Genomic DNA, 17,919 nt, shown 5'->3' with positions numbered 1-17,919 from the left:
AGCTTAGCACATAAGCTTTGGTCTCTTTTGCGTCTTTTGTACATTGCCAAATTTTCGTCGCCACCTAAGCAAGTAACTATATGTAGCGCGGGCTGGCAAAATCAGTCAAATGCAGATGTTACAATTAAACATTAGACATCTTATAGACGTCAAACGACTATAGCAGATGAGACGTTTACAAAAACGGCATTTTGTGGAGAGTGTGCTTCATAATACAGTGGGCTTGAAAGGTTGTGGTGTTGATGGTGATGATGATAGTGATGATTACGAAGCAGAGGAAGAGTCATCTATGCATCATCATCAGTTGATGTCTACAGACTTCGAGTAAGTTGGTGGGCCTCTATTCGCAGCATGTGGCAATCATCGAGGCAAACAGAACAGACGACCCAACCGACGACGGACAGAAGCATGCAACCAGTGAAGAAGACGGCCAGGAACTCATGAAGTCCTGCCTGAAATACGCGTTTAATCCGGCAAAGGGCGTGCAGGATGTCCTGTCTTTTTTGCAACACTTCAACCTGGACCTGCGCCGCATGACGGACGATCTCGCAGAGGATCCACTGCAGCGCATGATGCAGCTTTCTCTTGAATACGGCGTCGACGCACCGGTGTCCTTCTCACGGAAGTATGACGTCACTGGAGAAGCATCAGCTGCTTTCGCTCTTGAAGTAAGGTTCAGTTTCATTTTTTCTTCAGCTCGAAGGATTTGTCAGCAATGCAAAATAAGATTTCAAGAATCCCCAGATCAATATTAGCCCTAGGATCCTATACTTGAGCAACTGCAAACAGAAATTCTACCTAGGACACTCCACTAATCTGAGTAGCCGCATTTCCGCTCATTTGCTGCTAAAGTTTAAACCAATTTTATATTCTATGTAAATTTTCGCCACAGCCAAGCGCCATATATAGCCAAAGCCGTAATTAAAAAGTTAATTACTGAATCTTAGTTAATTAGCGAACGGACTGCGACGACTACTAGACCATCTAGTTTCCACCAAGAGTGAACAAAACATTATAGCATTTGTTAAATTCTTGTTTTGTTTGTTTTTCTTTTACTAGATCAACCTGTACTTGACATACTACACAATGCAGTTTTAGCCTATTGCAACAATAAATTTGGAAGTACTTTGGTAAATCCAGTGGCATCGAAAATAATTTGAGGAAGTGTAATCCAAACCAAAATAGTCAGTGCACATAAGCTATACTATCTTAATTGGCTTTAAAGCATGTTTCTGAGTGTACCATGTCGTTCGTTCATAATAGGTTTGACATTTAACATATTTGACGTTGGTAATAATCTCAATGAACATGGCTATTTGTCCTGCCAGGTAGTACCCGCCTTTTCTGACGACCACCCTGAAGAGACATAATTGCCATATCTATACACGGCAAGCAACTTCATTTAACCCTTTCTATTTCAATTATGCTTGCGGAAATCATAATGCCTGGCAAGAAATAGTCTATATGAAAAGAAACAAACATCAAGATAAATCTCTAAAACATGAGCCCCAGCAACCATGATTACATAATTTGCTGACTCGCTACCGCATATATACATATCATCTCCCTCATATATCGCGAATATCCACGCGTCGCATCATACCGAGACGAGGCCTGTTTGCGTATCTTGGGAGCTTGCTGCTTAACACATGGCTCTTGCTGCGGGGAGGGGGGGGGGGGGGGGGGGCTCATAGTTACCACCTGCATTGTGTTCATACTTCACAGCGTTACAATTATGAATTAGTAAGTGCGAAGAACCGTATTCTGACTCCAACTCCTCGATTCGCCGTGTAGTTCATTACAAACGCATTCGAGGTGCTGCCAAAAACTCGACTGTATTTTTTTGCCTGTCTTATAATACAGGTTCCCGAAATACCAATTATTCATTTAAGCTATAAAATTGGGCCAGAAAGGCTCAAGCAGTTTGAAACGGGCAAACCTTGGGAGACGCTTAAGCTTCGCCTTTAAGTGTAGAACGCGATAGCATTAAAGGGTCCCTGGCTGCTTCTCACGCTTCTCGGCAACTGCAGCTAATGCAACCATAATTTTTAGAGGGAAACGCTTGCGGCGAACGCTATGCTCGAAGGCGATCTTTCTGGGTCTTTTTTTTTTCTTTCCCCCGCACGGCCGGCGCCGCCGCTGCCACGAATGCGCGGAGGCGAACGCCATCTAATGGTGCTGCAAGGAACCCAGCGGAGCTCGGTTAGTTGCAGCACCACCAGATGGCATGATTTTCGTTCGCGGTAAACGCGGTGCTCACTAGGCAAAGGGGCCCTTAAAGCTCTCGCTTTAAAAGAAAGGTGCTGGTGATGGTGTGCTGCGTGCAAATACCGTCGCCTCGTTCTGAGCAGATCACCTTGAACCCCGAAGTGAAGGAGTTCGTCAACGCACTGCATTCACTCGAAGAGGATGACGTCGACGACTTCTACCAGTTCCTCCTCACCCACTACGCTCTTGTGGACGATGCGAACGTGACGGAGCAGCTCATGGATGCGGACACGGAGAGTGAGTTTGTGCGACGTGCTCTCACTCTCCAGCGCCTGTAAGGGGCGCAGTGAAAGTACGTATAGACTCGTGTAACGGCCGCACCCATGTAAAGGCCCCACCCCCACCTTGGCAGCCCAAAATTTGGGAAAAACATTTCCAACGGAGAGGCAGCGGAAGTAGGCACGGCGTAGGCGGAAGTAGGCAGCGCAGAAGTAGGTCTCCGTGGAAGTAGGCTGCGCGCGCGCTCGCATCGGCAAATTTTCGCTCGCTCACTAATGGGCGAGAATAGGCATTCAGCAGTTCATTGAATGTTGAGCATCATTCCGCTCAGATGTCAACGAAACTAGCGTGCAGTTGAAACGGCTCGAAAGCATACTCCTACCTGAAATAAACGCTACATGCTCTCATTAACAACGGACATGGCTTATTAATGAGTCAGTCAAGTTGTGCAACGCTTCTTGTGCAAAAAAGTCAGTGTTACAAGGAAGCGCTTCAGGTAGTGTCGAGTCAGAAAATCAGAATTTCGGCTTCATCCTGTTTCGTGACTGTCATTTGTGCAGTAGTATTGCAAATAAACGGATAAGAATGCATGACATACAGCATACGCGTTATGCAACATGAATTCACAACGTGTGACGTATTTCACTTAGCGTCTCTCACCAAAAAAAAAATGGAGCATGTGAAAGAAAGTGTAGGAACAGGCTACCGTTTAATTTTGACCACCTGCGGTTCTTTAACACACACACGCAAAGCACGGGTACCCGAGCATTTCTGCATTCGAAATTCACTAGAATGGCAACCGCTTCGGCTGGGTGTTGAACCTCGCGTCCAGCCTGTACAACGCCACAGCCGCACATCGCCACTGCGATTGGTTCACTGCGATTTCCCAATGCCTTGTGGCCTCTCATAACGTCCATTCCTCTGTTCGCTGAATCCAGTCGCAGAGTTCGTGAACGAGACTGCAGCAGGCTCCAGGCGACCACACAGAATGAGCATCGGAAGCCTCGCCAACTCCACAGGCATCTCGACAGGTGTGTTTATATAGCGACACCTCGGGTCACGAAGGTCAAAAATTAAATTAAATTATGAGGTTTTACGTGCCAAAACGACGATCTCATTATGAGGCACGCCGTAGTGTGGGACTCCGGAAATTTCGACCACCTGGGGTTCTTTAACGTGCACCAAAATCTAAGTACACGGGTGTTTTTCGCATTTCGCTCCCATCGAAATAGCTGACTCGTTGGTCCCATTAGTATGCACGTCGAAGCATCTTCGAGAATAAGCAATTAGCTAGGCCCGAGCAGACGTAGTCGAAATTTGTGACGTCACGGCGGGCAGCTGCGAAAACATCAGAGCAGTGGACCAACACATCTGTTTTTCATGTAGCAGAGAGTGACCTCTTTGCTTAGCAGTTTAAATAATTGCTTAGCAAACTCAATTAGTAAGAATTCACTCTTTGATAATTCATAAGCGTGGCTTACTAATTTCGCTCAGCTTAACATAACTCTTTAGCGTGCATTTAACTAATGGTGCTAGTGGCAGACAGACAGCGTTTGTGGCGTGCTTGTGCGCACTTCTCGCGTCATCATCATCGTCTTATTGGCGTATGCCTTTGTATTCCAAGATTGCGTATACCAACAATCCCCCATGCACCGAAAGCATGGCACCTTTAACGCTCCATCCACCAGATTGATCAGCAGTGCTCGAACAAGAGATGTAGCTGCATCGAACGTATCGACAAGGGTACTTAAATTTGTCGAAACGTCTTCCTTCATGTTGGCTCCAGCTACATTTCTTTATTTACTACTTTTGATCAGTCCAAGCATACACTCCTGTGCTTCGAAGCCACTCGTCCATACTTTTCTTCTGCCTTAATATCGCTTGCTTCTTAACCAAAAAGGTAGTCTATAGTCAATCTCTCTCGTACCTATCTCTCTGAACTTCTTTATACTTACTTAGATGTCACTTAACTGCCCAAGACCTTAATATCAGGTCTTGGGCAGTTGGTACACATACTTAGTTATAATTCTTGTTCAGCGAAAGCAATCAAATAGCAAAACGATGCAGCAGAATAAAAACAGAAAGAAAAATGCACTCGGTACGCGCGTGTCAAAGACACAGCTCAATAACACACCTTGCCAACGGAGTAAAGAAAATCGAAAAAAATTGCTCCATCTCCCTCTAAAGGGAACCATGTGTGGATGCGAAGCAGCGGGGAGATGGCTAGCTTGAGCGGGAGATGGTTTCGCGGCAGCGGCCCGAGCGCTCATCGCGGCGCTGCACAGGAGAGAGAATGAGGCGCGCGTGCTCCGTCATTTTCATACCCCGGAGCTACCATGGCGCCCCCAGCGGAGCATGCAGCTGTTGCACCACCTGTCGTGCGCACCACTCTGGATTCCTAGAGGAGAGAAAGGGGGAGCGTAGGAGAGGAGAGAGAAAGGGAGGGGACGCGCATGCGCTGTGGGGGTGTTGCACGCGGGCGCCGCTCCGTACAGGATTCCTAGAGGAGAGAAAGGGGGAGCGTAGGAGAGGAGTGAGAGGGGGAGGGGACGCAGGACGGATGGACAGAGCCGCCGGCAAGAAATGCTTCGCATTTAACAGTGGCAATGTCGCTCGAAAAGCGAAGCGTCGATGGCGATAGCAAATTAGTTTACCGCTATATAGAGCCAGCCTAGTAGTTTTATCGGCCATATAAACTTGCAAACATCGGCACACAAGCTAAATTAACAAACATGGTGTCACGCGCGCACAAGCAAACATGAACTTTATCTCACTCGATGACCGCGGAAACTCGCTGTAAAAACGCTGGACTGAGTCAGCACAGCAGCAGTAGCAAGCGAATTGAGCTTCGTGCCGGCGCTCACATCAACGCTATCTTAGCCGCGAAAACACAGGGAGGGCGAACTGTACGTGCCCCCGCCGTAGATGGCTTTCAAAATACAGCCGCGCGGGAGGGTACTCACGGCGCAGAACGCTCCCCTCCCCTCCCCCCCCCCTCCCTCCCCCGGAGCCTTCCAGCCCATAGAGTTTCTCACTATACTACCTAGAGGGAAATCAGGCGCTGCTGCGCTGTGGTAGGCTCGGGAATGCCGGTATATTGGGACTTCGGATTGGCATCGTTCTTGGAGAGCCGGGGCGCTTTGAAGACGCGCCTGGCTAGTACCGTTCCGTCTGTCACAATGATCCATTTCCTGCTGAAACAGCGTGTAAAAAGCTGGTGTGGATTTATTATTGCGATAGCAATTATATGGGCACTTCAACCGGATTTCTGCCGTCGGCGTCGCCGTCGCCGTCGCCGTGAGGTTCCGTATAGATAAAATCTTCGCCGCGCGCCGTATGCCCCAGCGGAAGCTTGCGGGGACGCGCGCTATCACGGAGAGCGAACGCACTCAATCTCCCACGCGCAAGCAAGGAAGCGGAAAGCCAGCGCCGGAGGGAGCAGGGGGGGGGGGGGGGGGGGGGGGCATTTCTCTGCCAACAACCGCGCTCGTCGCTCGTCCGCACAGTCTCTTATCGCTCCCACGCGCAAGCAAGGAAGCGGTAAGCCAGCGCCGGAGGGAGCGAGGGGGGGGGGGGGGGGGCGCACTTCTACGCTGCCAACAACCGCGATCGTCGCTCGCTCGCACCGTCTCTTATCTCCACACGGCTCTGACCTTTATGCGCTCAGTTTCCGTTGAAGCGATAGACCGCACGTACGTTCGCCGCTGCGGCGTATCCGCTTGCTGCCAGAGTTTTGACGGTCGTTGTCTGCAGTCATTCAGTGTGATCTATTCATGTTTGTTTGTGCGCGCTCACACCACGCTTGTTCATTCAGTTAGTAATAGTCGGGCCACATTTTCCAACGCACGCTACACATGCAATGCTGCCCGGATCGGCAGTGCAGCGCTACAGATGTATTACACAAAAACATGCTTTCTTTAATTTCGAGGACTTATTATTGAATGTACAATAATATTAAACGTAAGAAGGATCAGCTGGCCGCTAAACTTGGAGGACAGACGACAAGGTTCTCGCTCGCTTTGGAACAACTTGTCGTCTGTTCTTGCTTTTAATTCGCTTGATTCGGCATTGCCAGTGTGTAAACTTTATTGAGAGATGTAATATTGGTGAGTGAAAGCCTTTTATGTAGATTTTATTTTAAGAAGAAATTTGTGTAGCAATGTGCACGTTTTAGAGAAAGCCTCGTACAACACCAGCCAACACAAGCCTCGCAAACACATATCCTGTCATTCCCATGACGGCACAGCGCCCTTTAGGAAACTCACATAGACGGTGGCGCCAGATTAACCTCTAGGTGTTATAGTGAGAAATTCTTATGTTCCAGTCCAACGGGAGCACGCGGCGCCGCAGTAAAGCGCGGCCCCTCGACCTCTCTCCCCTCTCTCCGAAAAGTTGGGCGCGGCTGGTAGACTGCGCGTTTCCTTCTCTCTCCCACCCTTGCGTGCGCGAATCGCGATTGCCGGCTCACCGTCGCACACTTTCACTCGCACATACAACGTACGGCACGCCGCGACGATTTTATCGCCCGTGGACTTTATACGGAACCTCACGGCGACGGCGATGGTAGTAATGCGCCTGGAGTGCCCATCTAATTGCTGTCGCAAAAATTTAGTCACTTTAACGTACGCTAAAGAGAGTGAAGGCGAAAGCCTGCGCACTCAAGAGACATTCCTCAAAGTACTTGACATTCTCATTCGAATGCGTTCTCACTTCTTACTTGTTTTTTCCGACCAAAGGTTGCGCGCTCTAATGCCTTAATGGACGCTACCTTAATTAACTGTGACTTAATTGAACCTCTAATTAACATCAAAGGTCGTGGGTTTGAGTGCCTTAATTAACTATATAACTGCGTCGTAAACAAAACGTGATCGTCTCTGACGGATCGCCGTCTTGAAGTTCTTGTCGCACACGTGTCGGGCTCGTCGGAAGCGTTGAGAGCGCCGTAGGTGCCGAAGCCTCGCGTTGTCTCTTTTGTCGGCGGTGAGCTCGTCGGTTCGTCGGTGATGAGCTCGTAGGCTCGTCAGCAATGGCGTTCGGCGTTGCTTAGGCCCACCTGGATAGGCCTAGCGTCTGGATGCGTCGCTACCTCTTCATGAGTGCCGACGTGGCGTCTCGTGGAGAATCGAACGTGCCGGTCTGCCGTAGAAGGGGGATCCTCTCTGGGGTGCCCGGTCCTGCCGTGAGAGGCTGCAGCCAGTCCAGGAGCCTCGCTCGAACTTGCCGAGGTCGACGGCCACACCTTGGACGGCCAACGTCACGGACTCAACAAGACCCCCAAGTCTCCCGTCGCCAGAACATAGCTGGAGATGCGACCTTCCTGACCCGGTGCCACGTCGATAATCCTCAGACAGCGCCGTTCATCCCTCGATTACGGCTCGGCTCACGCGCCTCGAGAGCTCGTGCCGTTCCGAACACCGTGCTTCACGTGCTCTTCTTCTTTTGTGCGCCGCAGGCGGCCTCTTACATAGGACAATAATAATAAACTGTACCTTAATTACTTCGCCCTAAGGCCAAAGGTGGTGAGTTCGACTCTCACACAAGTTCGAGGGTTCGACTCCCACCGAAGGTCGTGGGTTCGAGTGCCTGAAAGTTCGAGTGCCACGACGACGATGGTGGCGCGCACACCATCAGAATTGTCGCTTGAGCATTTGTATATAGGTAAGACACGATGCCGGGTCGGGGTAGTAAGGGAATCACGACACCGAGCCGTCATCGTGTACGATCTCACTTCGACGACACGGTTTTCGCTCAAGGACGTTGAAGGTCTACTGAACGATGAGACATAAGGCTTTCGCTATAATAATAAAATGAGAGCGCTTAAAGCTTGAAAAACAGCACTCGGGTCATGTTAAAACAAGGGTGTGGCTATGTTAAAAAAAGGTTAAACAAAGGTTAAATAAGTTAAACATGTTAAAACAATGGTTCAAACAAGCAAGGGCCGGCAGGCGGGAGAAATATGTTTTCGAAGTTTTCCCGGTAGTCGACTCTCATAGGTTAGGTTAGGTCGGCAGAATGCGAAATCTTAATTTTGCCGGCATTTCTAGCATCACTCCATCAGCCAATGAGATTATGACTGCCAGGAGAACTTCAAAAAACATTTCTGCCGGCTGCCGGCAGACAGCAGTCGAATCTCATAGGCTAGGTTAAGTTAGGTTACCAAGACGCTCAAGGTACCAAGCACGCCCAAAAAGGAAGTCGTTGAGCTCCACAACCACCTCAGCGGCCACATTTCTTGCTCTTCCGGAATAGCGCCTCTGAAGAACGTGTTTTTACAACAGTATTCGTTCTGCCTGAGTAATCCCCGAAACGGATTTCCTGGAAATTTGTCTTTCGTGCGGCAGACCGGTGGCAGTGGCTTTTTGCTCGGTTCGGCCTTTCCAAGCACGGCTTGAACGAGCACGTGACCGTGGACGAGCAGGCGCTAGCCCTGGTGGCGTACCTGTCGAGGCCCGAAGAGAGGCTGGCTATGCGACGCGTGCTCGCCTGGAACGTCCTCCGCTACCTGGTCGGACCCAAGGCGGACGTTGTGGCGGCTCTAAACTGGACCCGGGCTGTAGAAGACCTCCCGGACAAGAAAGCAGTCATGGTGAGGCTATAAACCGATACCACATGAAACTAGAAAGCTTTAGCTTGTCCGGTATTCCGGTAAACGCAGGCGGACTGGGCGTTTTAGCGGAGGGCGGAGGCGTAAATGTGGGCGACCTGCAGCCACCTGGTGGCGCAGAGCTCAACCACACAAACACAGCTCATACTGCAGTAACCAAGTGTATCTTAGTTTGCTGCTGGTGTAAAATTTCGGCAGCAACACGATTACGCCGCTGTCGGAAATTTACACCAGCAGCGAAGTATAAGAAACTTTGTTACTTCAGTATTATCGCTGTGTTTGTTTGTTTGAGCTCTGCACCACCAGGTGGCTGCACCGTGCCGGCCGTTCACGTTTGCGCCTCCACTCATCCGGTAAAACGCTCAGCCCGCTTGCGCTTACCCGAATACCGGACACGCTAGAGCTCTAATAGTTCATGCTCTCCGGAACTGTCGATTAACAAACCGCTACCATTTGAGTCACTTTACGCTCAGAGCGCAAGCATATCCCCATGCATTGCCAGTGGTGGTGTCATGCAGGTAGTCCTATACTTCTTATCCGCTGTACCACAGACCTGAATCTTCATGTTACTCTGCCACATGCAAACGCACTTAACCTCGAACCCCGTCGCCATCTGTCGGGCGGCCTGTGTAGGTGCTGTTGGTGAAGTTCGATGACGGAGTAGCTGACGATAAAGCCATCACGCTAGGTTTCTCAATAACCGCAATATCCCCTGTTCGCGTTTCAATGTGCTTGTATTCAGTCCTTGGTTCACAGCAATCTTCAGCAGACTGCGAATGCTTTAGCCACTGTATCTGCGTTATGCAAGCGCCTATACCCTCAGCTCTGCAAATCTACACCTGTAGAATCCAAAGGCAAGAGATTCGTCCGGCCGCGGGGCAGTCTCTCAACGCAGTTAATAAAGTGACGGTATAAAATAGGGCACTTGTATTCAAAGGACTTGCGGTTTGCCTAGTCGTTGTATACTTGACCTAGTAAGAAAGCAGAAATGCACACGTATAGCTAAAACTAAAACAAAAAAGCAAGCGGTCAAGAGACAGACGCTGTCTCTTGTCCGCTTCTTTTCTTTTGCAATGTGTGTTTGTGTTGTTTCGCCTGCTTTTCGAGCATATGACCGTTTTATTGGCCCGCGATGCAGTGCCCTGCAATCCCGATTTCAAATCACCGGAGAGCTGCACTCCAAACTACATCTTCTCCGCCGCATACAGGATCCGGCATGGTCATTTAAATCAACTATATGCATGCTTACGTAGCCAGACCGGCAGGTCGCCGTATAGTGCTCGTTTGCGTTATGCTACGGAGACGCCAACTTGTGAGCAGTAAAACCCGCGAGAGCTGTAAATAATGCCCTCAAAGCATCGAGTCAGTACTTAGCCAACGAACGTTTTCTTTATAGCCAACGCCGGAGACGAAGTGTCAGCGATTGGTGGACCGACTGAGCGGCGTGCCGCACAGGATCCTGGACTTATTCGACGGTGAGCTAAGGTTACCTCGCATTTAGCATAAATATAACGCCTCGCAGCCGATGAGGTAGTGTGAATGCTGCTATGCAGTGCCTAAAGGCACGCTATAGACAAATACTAAGAGATAGTGCATTGTTGTGTAGTGAAACCAAAGAGTCAAATTAAGAAAACTGTAAAAATACGCAAGAACAGGGCACAAATTCGGTGCTGACACTGTGAAATTACAGTACCGTCTTTCTTGATGTAACGTGTCCTGGCCCTAGTTTGTTAATGTAATCGGTCACTGATAATACGGCATTAAAACATTATGCATTGAGACGTGAAAAGAGCGCAGTTAAGCCAATATTACTTTCCTGCTGAATAATTATCTCTTGTGATCACTGTAATCACTTGTCATATCATGGATATCACTGTACCATTTCTCGTCGTCTCTGCTGTCCGCCATGAGTGCTGAACGTAAACCAACAAGCCCAAGTTAGTTTCGAATTCTTCTGCACGGGCCCCGCCTATTCGTAATATTTGTCTCAGTTTCACGTGAGTCATAAGATCTTATCAAATTTGACCCCTTCAGATACTGCGACAGATTAAAGCTGCAGAACTGCAACATCTGCTCTTGGTGCCACGTTACGGTTTTGTAAATCTTGTGCTTCAATTTTTTTCCGAGTTGCCACTATTAAGCAATTTTTTTTAAAGTTATGAGGTCTTATATCAAAATTCTGCTTCCTTCAGCAAGTAAAATTCAGATTTCTCTCTTAGACGCATCAATTTTTTTATTCAAATCGCTTCAGCAGTTGTCTAGGGAAACAATTTCAGCGTTTAATTTCACATGTATTTAAGTGGGGAAATCTGAGTAGGCCACGAGGCAAAGCATCCTCTTAGTTCACAAAGCTTCGTGTTCATTGAAGCTTCTTGTCACTGGCCAGCAACCTTTGATAATAGTAAGTTTAGTAAACTGAATGTAGAGGACTGTTTCCAAGAAATGGTATAGCGTATGATGTGAGCAAGAATTATAAGGACAACCGAGGAGGTCTCCTTTTTTGTTGCAATCATATGTTTAACGCAACCACCCCGTCATCCACTTGCTTGGACGTTTGAGCGTGCGTGTACCGTAGACCTAGCGCTGGAAGTGTCAGCTAACGCTACTCACTGCCATGGCGACGGAAGTGACATATCCTTTCAGTCACAGGCGTCACGCATTACGTAAGCATACAGTACAAAGCGACGGGGCGAACAAACCCTCGCGTGCTACCGAATGGCACCAAGGCCGGCAAAGTTGACATGTTTCCACGGCTTCACTGTCTGTTGACCTTATGTTGTTACAGAGCGTACAAAGTGCTTTGTGGACACGAGTACTATACTTCCAGCGTTCTTAAGGTGTCCAACTGACGGAAGACGCACACAAGTCCTCTATCTTTGCGAAACTTACAACGTGAATAGCAACAATTCCTGACGCATCAACTGACGCATTCGAGCGCTAGGACAAGCACTTGTCAGTTGCAACGAAACGTCAACTTGGCTTAAGTGGGTGATAAATGAGCCGTATATGCTACAGAAATAATCTTGGCAGAGCTGCAGGTCAAATAATCGTATAATTCGATATTTAGCAGCCTTTAAAGAATGCCTAAGCAGGCGACCCGTGCGGCTGGTTGTTTGTGGATATGACGTCATATTTCCAACATGCCCCATGCAGCTGCGGTAGCCACGGGTGGTAGGTGGCCAATCTCAGAGGTCATGCCTAGGAGCCGCGCGTTCCGAGTCATGCGTCACTTCCGGCGAGCGTTAATGACAGCATTGTTTTTTTCCCCCATGGACCTTCAGTATCAAAAACATCAACTGTTGCGATCCTTTCCTTGCGCATCCACTCGTATTTCAAACTTAAAATTTTGCACGCAGGCTGTTCTAGATCTATACTACGTTAAACTAGGCATTTTACGCGGCTACAACTTCTGTAGCCAGTTCGCCGGTAAAAGCTCGCATTTACTAAGCATGCGGTTTGTGCACAGGCAAAACCGCAGTGCCCGCAGCGACCATCTCGGGTGTCACCGGCTTCATGGCAGAGCTCCAGGATGCCGTGGCTTCCATCTTCAATTTCGGCGCGGCGAATGGCAGCGCCATCGCAGCAGAAAGAGACTCTGTGCCTTCTCGAAGAGCCAGCGCTACGTCGCAAGCGGCGCTGTTCCCGGATTCTGGACGACAGGACGCTGACCCCGAACATCTTTTCTTGGCGCTTGGAGGCACGACAAAGGTTGTTCCGTTTTCAGAGCATTTATGGGGGAGGGTGTTAGTACGTCCGTCGCTGTCTGTACCGAGGACATTTTTTTCCGAGAGAGGGTTGTGTTCAGAACGGCGGCCATATTGCAAGATTTCTAGTGGCTTATTTTCGTGTGTGAATCAAGCACATCGTTTACATATAATTAGAAGGTACATTTACATCAGTCGTACCTAAATAAGTAAAAAAAACGATGGTGTGGGGAAATCTACGGTGTCTGTACGTCCGTCGCTCCATCCATTCGTAACCGGCTGTTCGCCAGGACCCGCCACAACCTAAACACTACGAGTTTCGCAACCACTGCTCCACCTGTACACACCAATGTGAATCTGGAGATGGGAAACGTGGTCCGATGCTGCGTAGTCCTGCCTAGTCTGATGCTAAATCACTTTCTTTCAATTGCGCGAACAAAAACAAAAAAAAAAATCACAGCCCGTGCGTTCCACTCTTGGCGCAATGGCCTCTCCCGGCCCTCAATCCAAATTCCACCACTAGGTGGCTTTCAGTGGCACACTTACACACAAGAACAAGAGCTTGGTGGAACAACCCACCAGCTCGTTTCAAAGGCGACGCTCATAGCATCCATCCATCCATCCATACAGGCTGCGCGCAGTGGGTCGGGTTACTTTGCTAACATAAGTGGCAACTGTAAAGGCAATGCCGCCATTCTTATCGCCGGAGTGTACCGCATCTACCTATATTAAGGCTGCTCCCACATACTGGTACTGAGCACGTGATCGCAGGTTCGATAACCGGACACATTCTGATTGGATTAAAACGCGGAAGCGCTCCTGCAGTTCGATTTTCTTATTATCATCGCCCAATGTCGTGCAAAAATCCCTTTGGGTGACACCGGCTTGAATGGAATAATTAGTGGCAGAACTATTGGTCGAGCCTTCCATCTTATCTTGTGACAAGCAGCATCGGCTGCTCGTTCACGAGCCCGTACTTGCAAAGTAGTTCGAAAGTTAAACCGGTTCGTGTGAACAAGTCCTGTCCAATCGTGTGATAGCGAACACGTGATTAGCGAACATGAATAATCAATTACGGATAGCTCTTACGAGCAAACGGCTTTCTGAATTTGGGCTCTGATTCGCTGATCGCCCCTCGCCTTCGCGTTACCACTGTCCTTCCATGTTTCTCTCTCTCTCTTCTTTTTTTTTTTTTTTTTTGAAGGACTCTTGCGTTACTGTAGACAGTTGATGCGTTGATGCGACAGCTCATATGAAGCAGGCCCCGTGGCTTCAAGCATAGTTTTTTTTTTCCAAGAATTATGGTCCAAGTGCCTACGTGAGCTGAAAGTAGAACGTTTCACGGGTCACACGGCTTTACCGCACGGTTTACACGGGTCTTCCAAGGCTTCGTCGTTCATGCTTCAAACGGCTTCGTGACTTTACAAAGCGCAAAACAAATTGCCGCACTATAATATATTACAACAATTTGCCTGTGACTACGCATCTGCGTCAGAAACTTACTGCATTTATTGCATTTAGAAAAAAAATACGACTGTTTGAAAATTCACATGAGCAAGCGCAATAAATAACGCCGCGAGAACGTCTGAAAGCACAAGCACGCACATGCGGAGACAAATGCATGCATTACGCGTCATTCCTATGATGGCTGAATGACCGCTCCGCCAGAGTTAGCTCTAGTAATTTCTGCAAGACTTACTCGATGACCACAACTGTGTCTTGCAGAGAACGGACGGAACTATGCTTGCGGGTACCCGTGGGAGCAGGAGGCAGCTTCCCCCAGCTATGGCTGCGTCGCCTTCGCGCCTGGCACGCCCTCCCACCGCTGGCGCAGGCGCTGCTTCCGGCGATGACGTCAGCGGTCAGCGTGGACTCTCCGGCCACCTTCTTCCGGCCACCATTGTACGTTCCTGGAGCACCACCCGAGTACAACCTCGCCGCGCTCGGGTCAGGTGCGAGTATCGCCAATACTTCTTTTCGTTGCCATAGCAATTATATGGACACTCCAGGCGAATTTCAACTATCGCCGTCGGTTGACGCTTGCTCCGAACCATCGCCGTCGACGCCTGCTCTGATTCGGAGGCTCGGTCAGAGAGGGCGTCATTATCACTCCAGTAATAGTCACTTTTGACAAAAGCGGCGTAGAGAGGTAGCACCGGGGGGTTCTTCGGATAAGGTCCAGAAAGATTGGCGAATATTGCGTTATTTTTCGCGTAATAAGGGAAAATTATCTTTGACGATTCAAAGAAAACTTTTTCCACACTACCGAGAGAAGTTCAATTAATCAATTCTGCAGTGTTGTAAAAGTATACTTTTTTTATTGTCAGTGTTTGACTGCGACTGACGGGTCTACCAAAGTGCATTATGTTTTGTGTTCAAAGGGTAAATAATTATGCATTACACAGTGGTGGCCTCGTGCTGTCGTACGTTTGCACCACTTTCTCGCGTACGCAACTTTGTTGTATGTGTGCGTGCGTGTGTGTGTGTGTGTGCGCGCGCGCTTGTTTGTTTGTTTGTTTGTTTGTTTGTTTGTTTGTTTGTTTGTTTGTTTGTTTGTTTGTTTGTTTGTTTGTCTGTTGTTTGTTTGTTTGCTTGCTTGCTTGTGTGTGTGCGCGCACGCGGGCGGGAAAGCATCTAGTGGTGTATTCGTTTGACTACAAATGTGTCTATTTCTCATTTTAACCATCTCTCGTAATTGTCTGTCTGTCCATCAACCTGTGCATGGATTGTTATTATGTATGTTCATCTGTCCATATGTAAGCTCGGTTCTCTGCATATCTCTCCTTACGAAAGTTAATGAAACTCTATGCCCGGCATAACCAGGTCATCGCCAAGGCTCTGGCGCATGAGCTGGTCGAGCGGCGTCGCGCCGATCCAGCAGTCGGAGAGCGCTGGCGAAGCTTCTGGCAAAGCCGAGACATCGCCGCCGACGACAGCACTTACTGCCTGCATGCCGGCCGCAACAAGGCAAGTCCTACATGCAGCCCGGCTCAGATTGGTGCATTACAAGCCCGAGGCCACGATTACATTACGCAATGTGACAATTTCATTGCGACAGCAATTGTATAGACACTCCAGGTACATTTCTGCGGTCGGCGTCGCCGTGAGGTTCCGTGTAAAGTCCAAGGGCGATAACATCGTCGATGCACGCCGTATGCTGTATGTGCGAGTGAAAGCGCGCGAGAGTGAGCCGGCGATGGCGGCTTAATCTCGCGTCCGCAAGGGGGGAAAGCGGGGAAGAAGCGCGCCGTCTTTCGTCGTGCTCAAGGCTCCGGGGGGGAGGGAAGGGAGGCTGAGCGCGTTTTACTCCAGCGGCTGCTAAGGCGCAGCCGCACGCGGTCGCTTTTCCTTAAAAGCCATCTTCGACGGGGACAGAGTCCGCCGTGCGCTCTCTTTTCGCGGCTTGGTTCGCGTTGATGCGATAGGCCGCACGAAGGTCAATTCGCTCGCCGCTGCTGCCGCACTTCCTCACTCCAGCGTTTCGACAGCGAGTTTCCGCGGTCATCGAGTGAGATCTGTTCATGTTTGCTTGTGCGCGCGTCACACCATGCTTGTTAGTTTAGTTAGTATGCCGATGTCTAGAAGTTTACACGGCCGACAAAGCTACTATCCTTATTTCGTATAGCTATCTACTAATTTGCTATCGCAACCGATGCTTCGCCTTTCGACGACTTCCTTTAGGAAGTCGCAGTTCTAAAAAGTAGCGGCATGCGGCGTTGGCCTGCGGTGCCAACGCCGCGTGTCACCGACGCCCTGCGCGACGAGAGACCGACGAAGCAGCGACGGCCACCAGGGCCGGCTGGCGCGTGCAGCAGCTAAGCCGAGTGGGGGAGAGATGAGAGACAGACATACGGACCGCCCACCGGCTTCCGAGAGCGAAAGTGACGTGGCATCGCGGTGATGCCCTCTCTCCTCACGCAACACCTGGCGCGTGAGCATGCCTCATCCTATGGCGCTTATGTGCTCCGGTATGTTTTTGTGCTCAGGTTTCCAGATCTGGCCTCAAACAGCAAGGCACTCCCCTTTCGGTAACATACAGCTTTTCCCTCGCGATTTCTTTTTTTGCCATTTCTGTAAATCTCGATGGACCTTTTTTGTTTCCATCCTTTACATCGGATTTACCGTCTCTGTTTCTCTCACTCACTTTTTATGACCTCCTGGTTGTCTGTTCTGTCTATCATTCGACGCCGCAGAACGACACCTGGCGGCAACGGAGACTGAACGAAACCGAGCTCGCCGACAGGGGGCGCCTTGATGAAGTCCTGGGTTCCAGGATAGCCTACTTGGCCTTCCAGAGAGCCCGACTCGCCGCCGCCGGGAGTGGTCGTTCGACGACGCAGCTGCTGGGAGTGAATCTCTCGAGCAAGCAGTTCTTCTTCATAATGCACTGCGCGCTCGGCTGCGCCATGGGAGGCCACCGAAGCCCGGATGACCTCCAGCAGCGTTGCATGGTCGTGTACCAGACGCGAAAGCGTCTCGTCGACGGGCCCTGCGGACAGCTCGCAAAGGGAAGCGGTCCGAACGATTGCCGCTACATATAAACTGCTATTAAAGGCAATCAAGAGCTCAGCTGCACTGCCCGTGCGCTCTCGACTCGAACGATAGAATGCATAACATTTACTAACAAAACATCCGAAATTACTACAGCAATTAAAACTTACATTTAAAAATTTTGCAGACGGTGCCAGCCCAAGCAGTTCACTCGTGTACGGAAGACACCGAAGTCTTACTACAACAATTAAAGCATACATTTAAAAAATGTGCACATGATGCTAGCCCGAGCCGTTCACTTGGGTATGAAAGACACCGAACCTGTAAAAAACAATCTTTATCAAATATTTTGAAAACGCTTCGTTATACAGGTAGAATATCTTCGTTATACCCGAACCTTTTCAATTGATTGACAACGTCCGAACTAAAGACGACAAACTTGGACAACGCGCATATCGTAGCTACAGAGAAGCACCTGACAACAAGCTTTGCGCGCGCCGCGCCCATGCTCTCCTTCCCTCTCCTTAACGGCCCATGTCAAGGCAACATGTGCACGGAACGGAAAGGAGGCGAAGCACACGCCGCTCAGCGAGGTGGTTGCTAGGCAACGCGCGGTGACGTCATCGTGGGGAG

General features: G+C 49.5%; 2 protein-coding genes across 2 annotated transcripts in view; both read left to right on the top strand.

The window, feature by feature from the left end:
* The window catches only part of LOC125945680 (uncharacterized), a 32,082-nt gene extending 17,298 nt beyond the window's left edge, over window positions 1–14,784 (top strand). The window contains exons 6-12 of the mRNA XM_049667914.1: window positions 351–668; window positions 2,352–2,505; window positions 3,426–3,518; window positions 8,829–9,073; window positions 10,488–10,566; window positions 12,558–12,799; window positions 14,521–14,784. Of these exons, the coding sequence (XP_049523871.1) occupies window positions 351–668; window positions 2,352–2,505; window positions 3,426–3,518; window positions 8,829–9,073; window positions 10,488–10,566; window positions 12,558–12,799; window positions 14,521–14,784 (1,395 nt within the window). The remainder of the gene's footprint in view (window positions 1–350; window positions 669–2,351; window positions 2,506–3,425; window positions 3,519–8,828; window positions 9,074–10,487; window positions 10,567–12,557; window positions 12,800–14,520) is intronic.
* Window positions 14,785–15,552: 768 nt separating this feature from the next.
* Window positions 15,553–17,561, top strand: LOC125945347 (uncharacterized). The gene is made up of 2 exons (XM_049667110.1): window positions 15,553–15,762; window positions 16,989–17,561. Exons 1-2 carry the CDS (start codon window positions 15,592–15,594, stop codon window positions 17,334–17,336), a joined length of 519 nt encoding a protein of 172 aa, XP_049523067.1. The 5' UTR covers window positions 15,553–15,591; the 3' UTR covers window positions 17,337–17,561.
* The last annotated feature ends 358 nt before the right edge of the window (window positions 17,562–17,919 follow it).

This window comes from Dermacentor silvarum, chromosome 5 (genome assembly GCF_013339745.2).
Source record: "Dermacentor silvarum isolate Dsil-2018 chromosome 5, BIME_Dsil_1.4, whole genome shotgun sequence".
Lineage (NCBI taxonomy): Eukaryota > Metazoa > Arthropoda > Arachnida > Ixodida > Ixodidae > Dermacentor > Dermacentor silvarum.
This window is presented reverse-complemented; position numbering and strand designations above follow the sequence as displayed.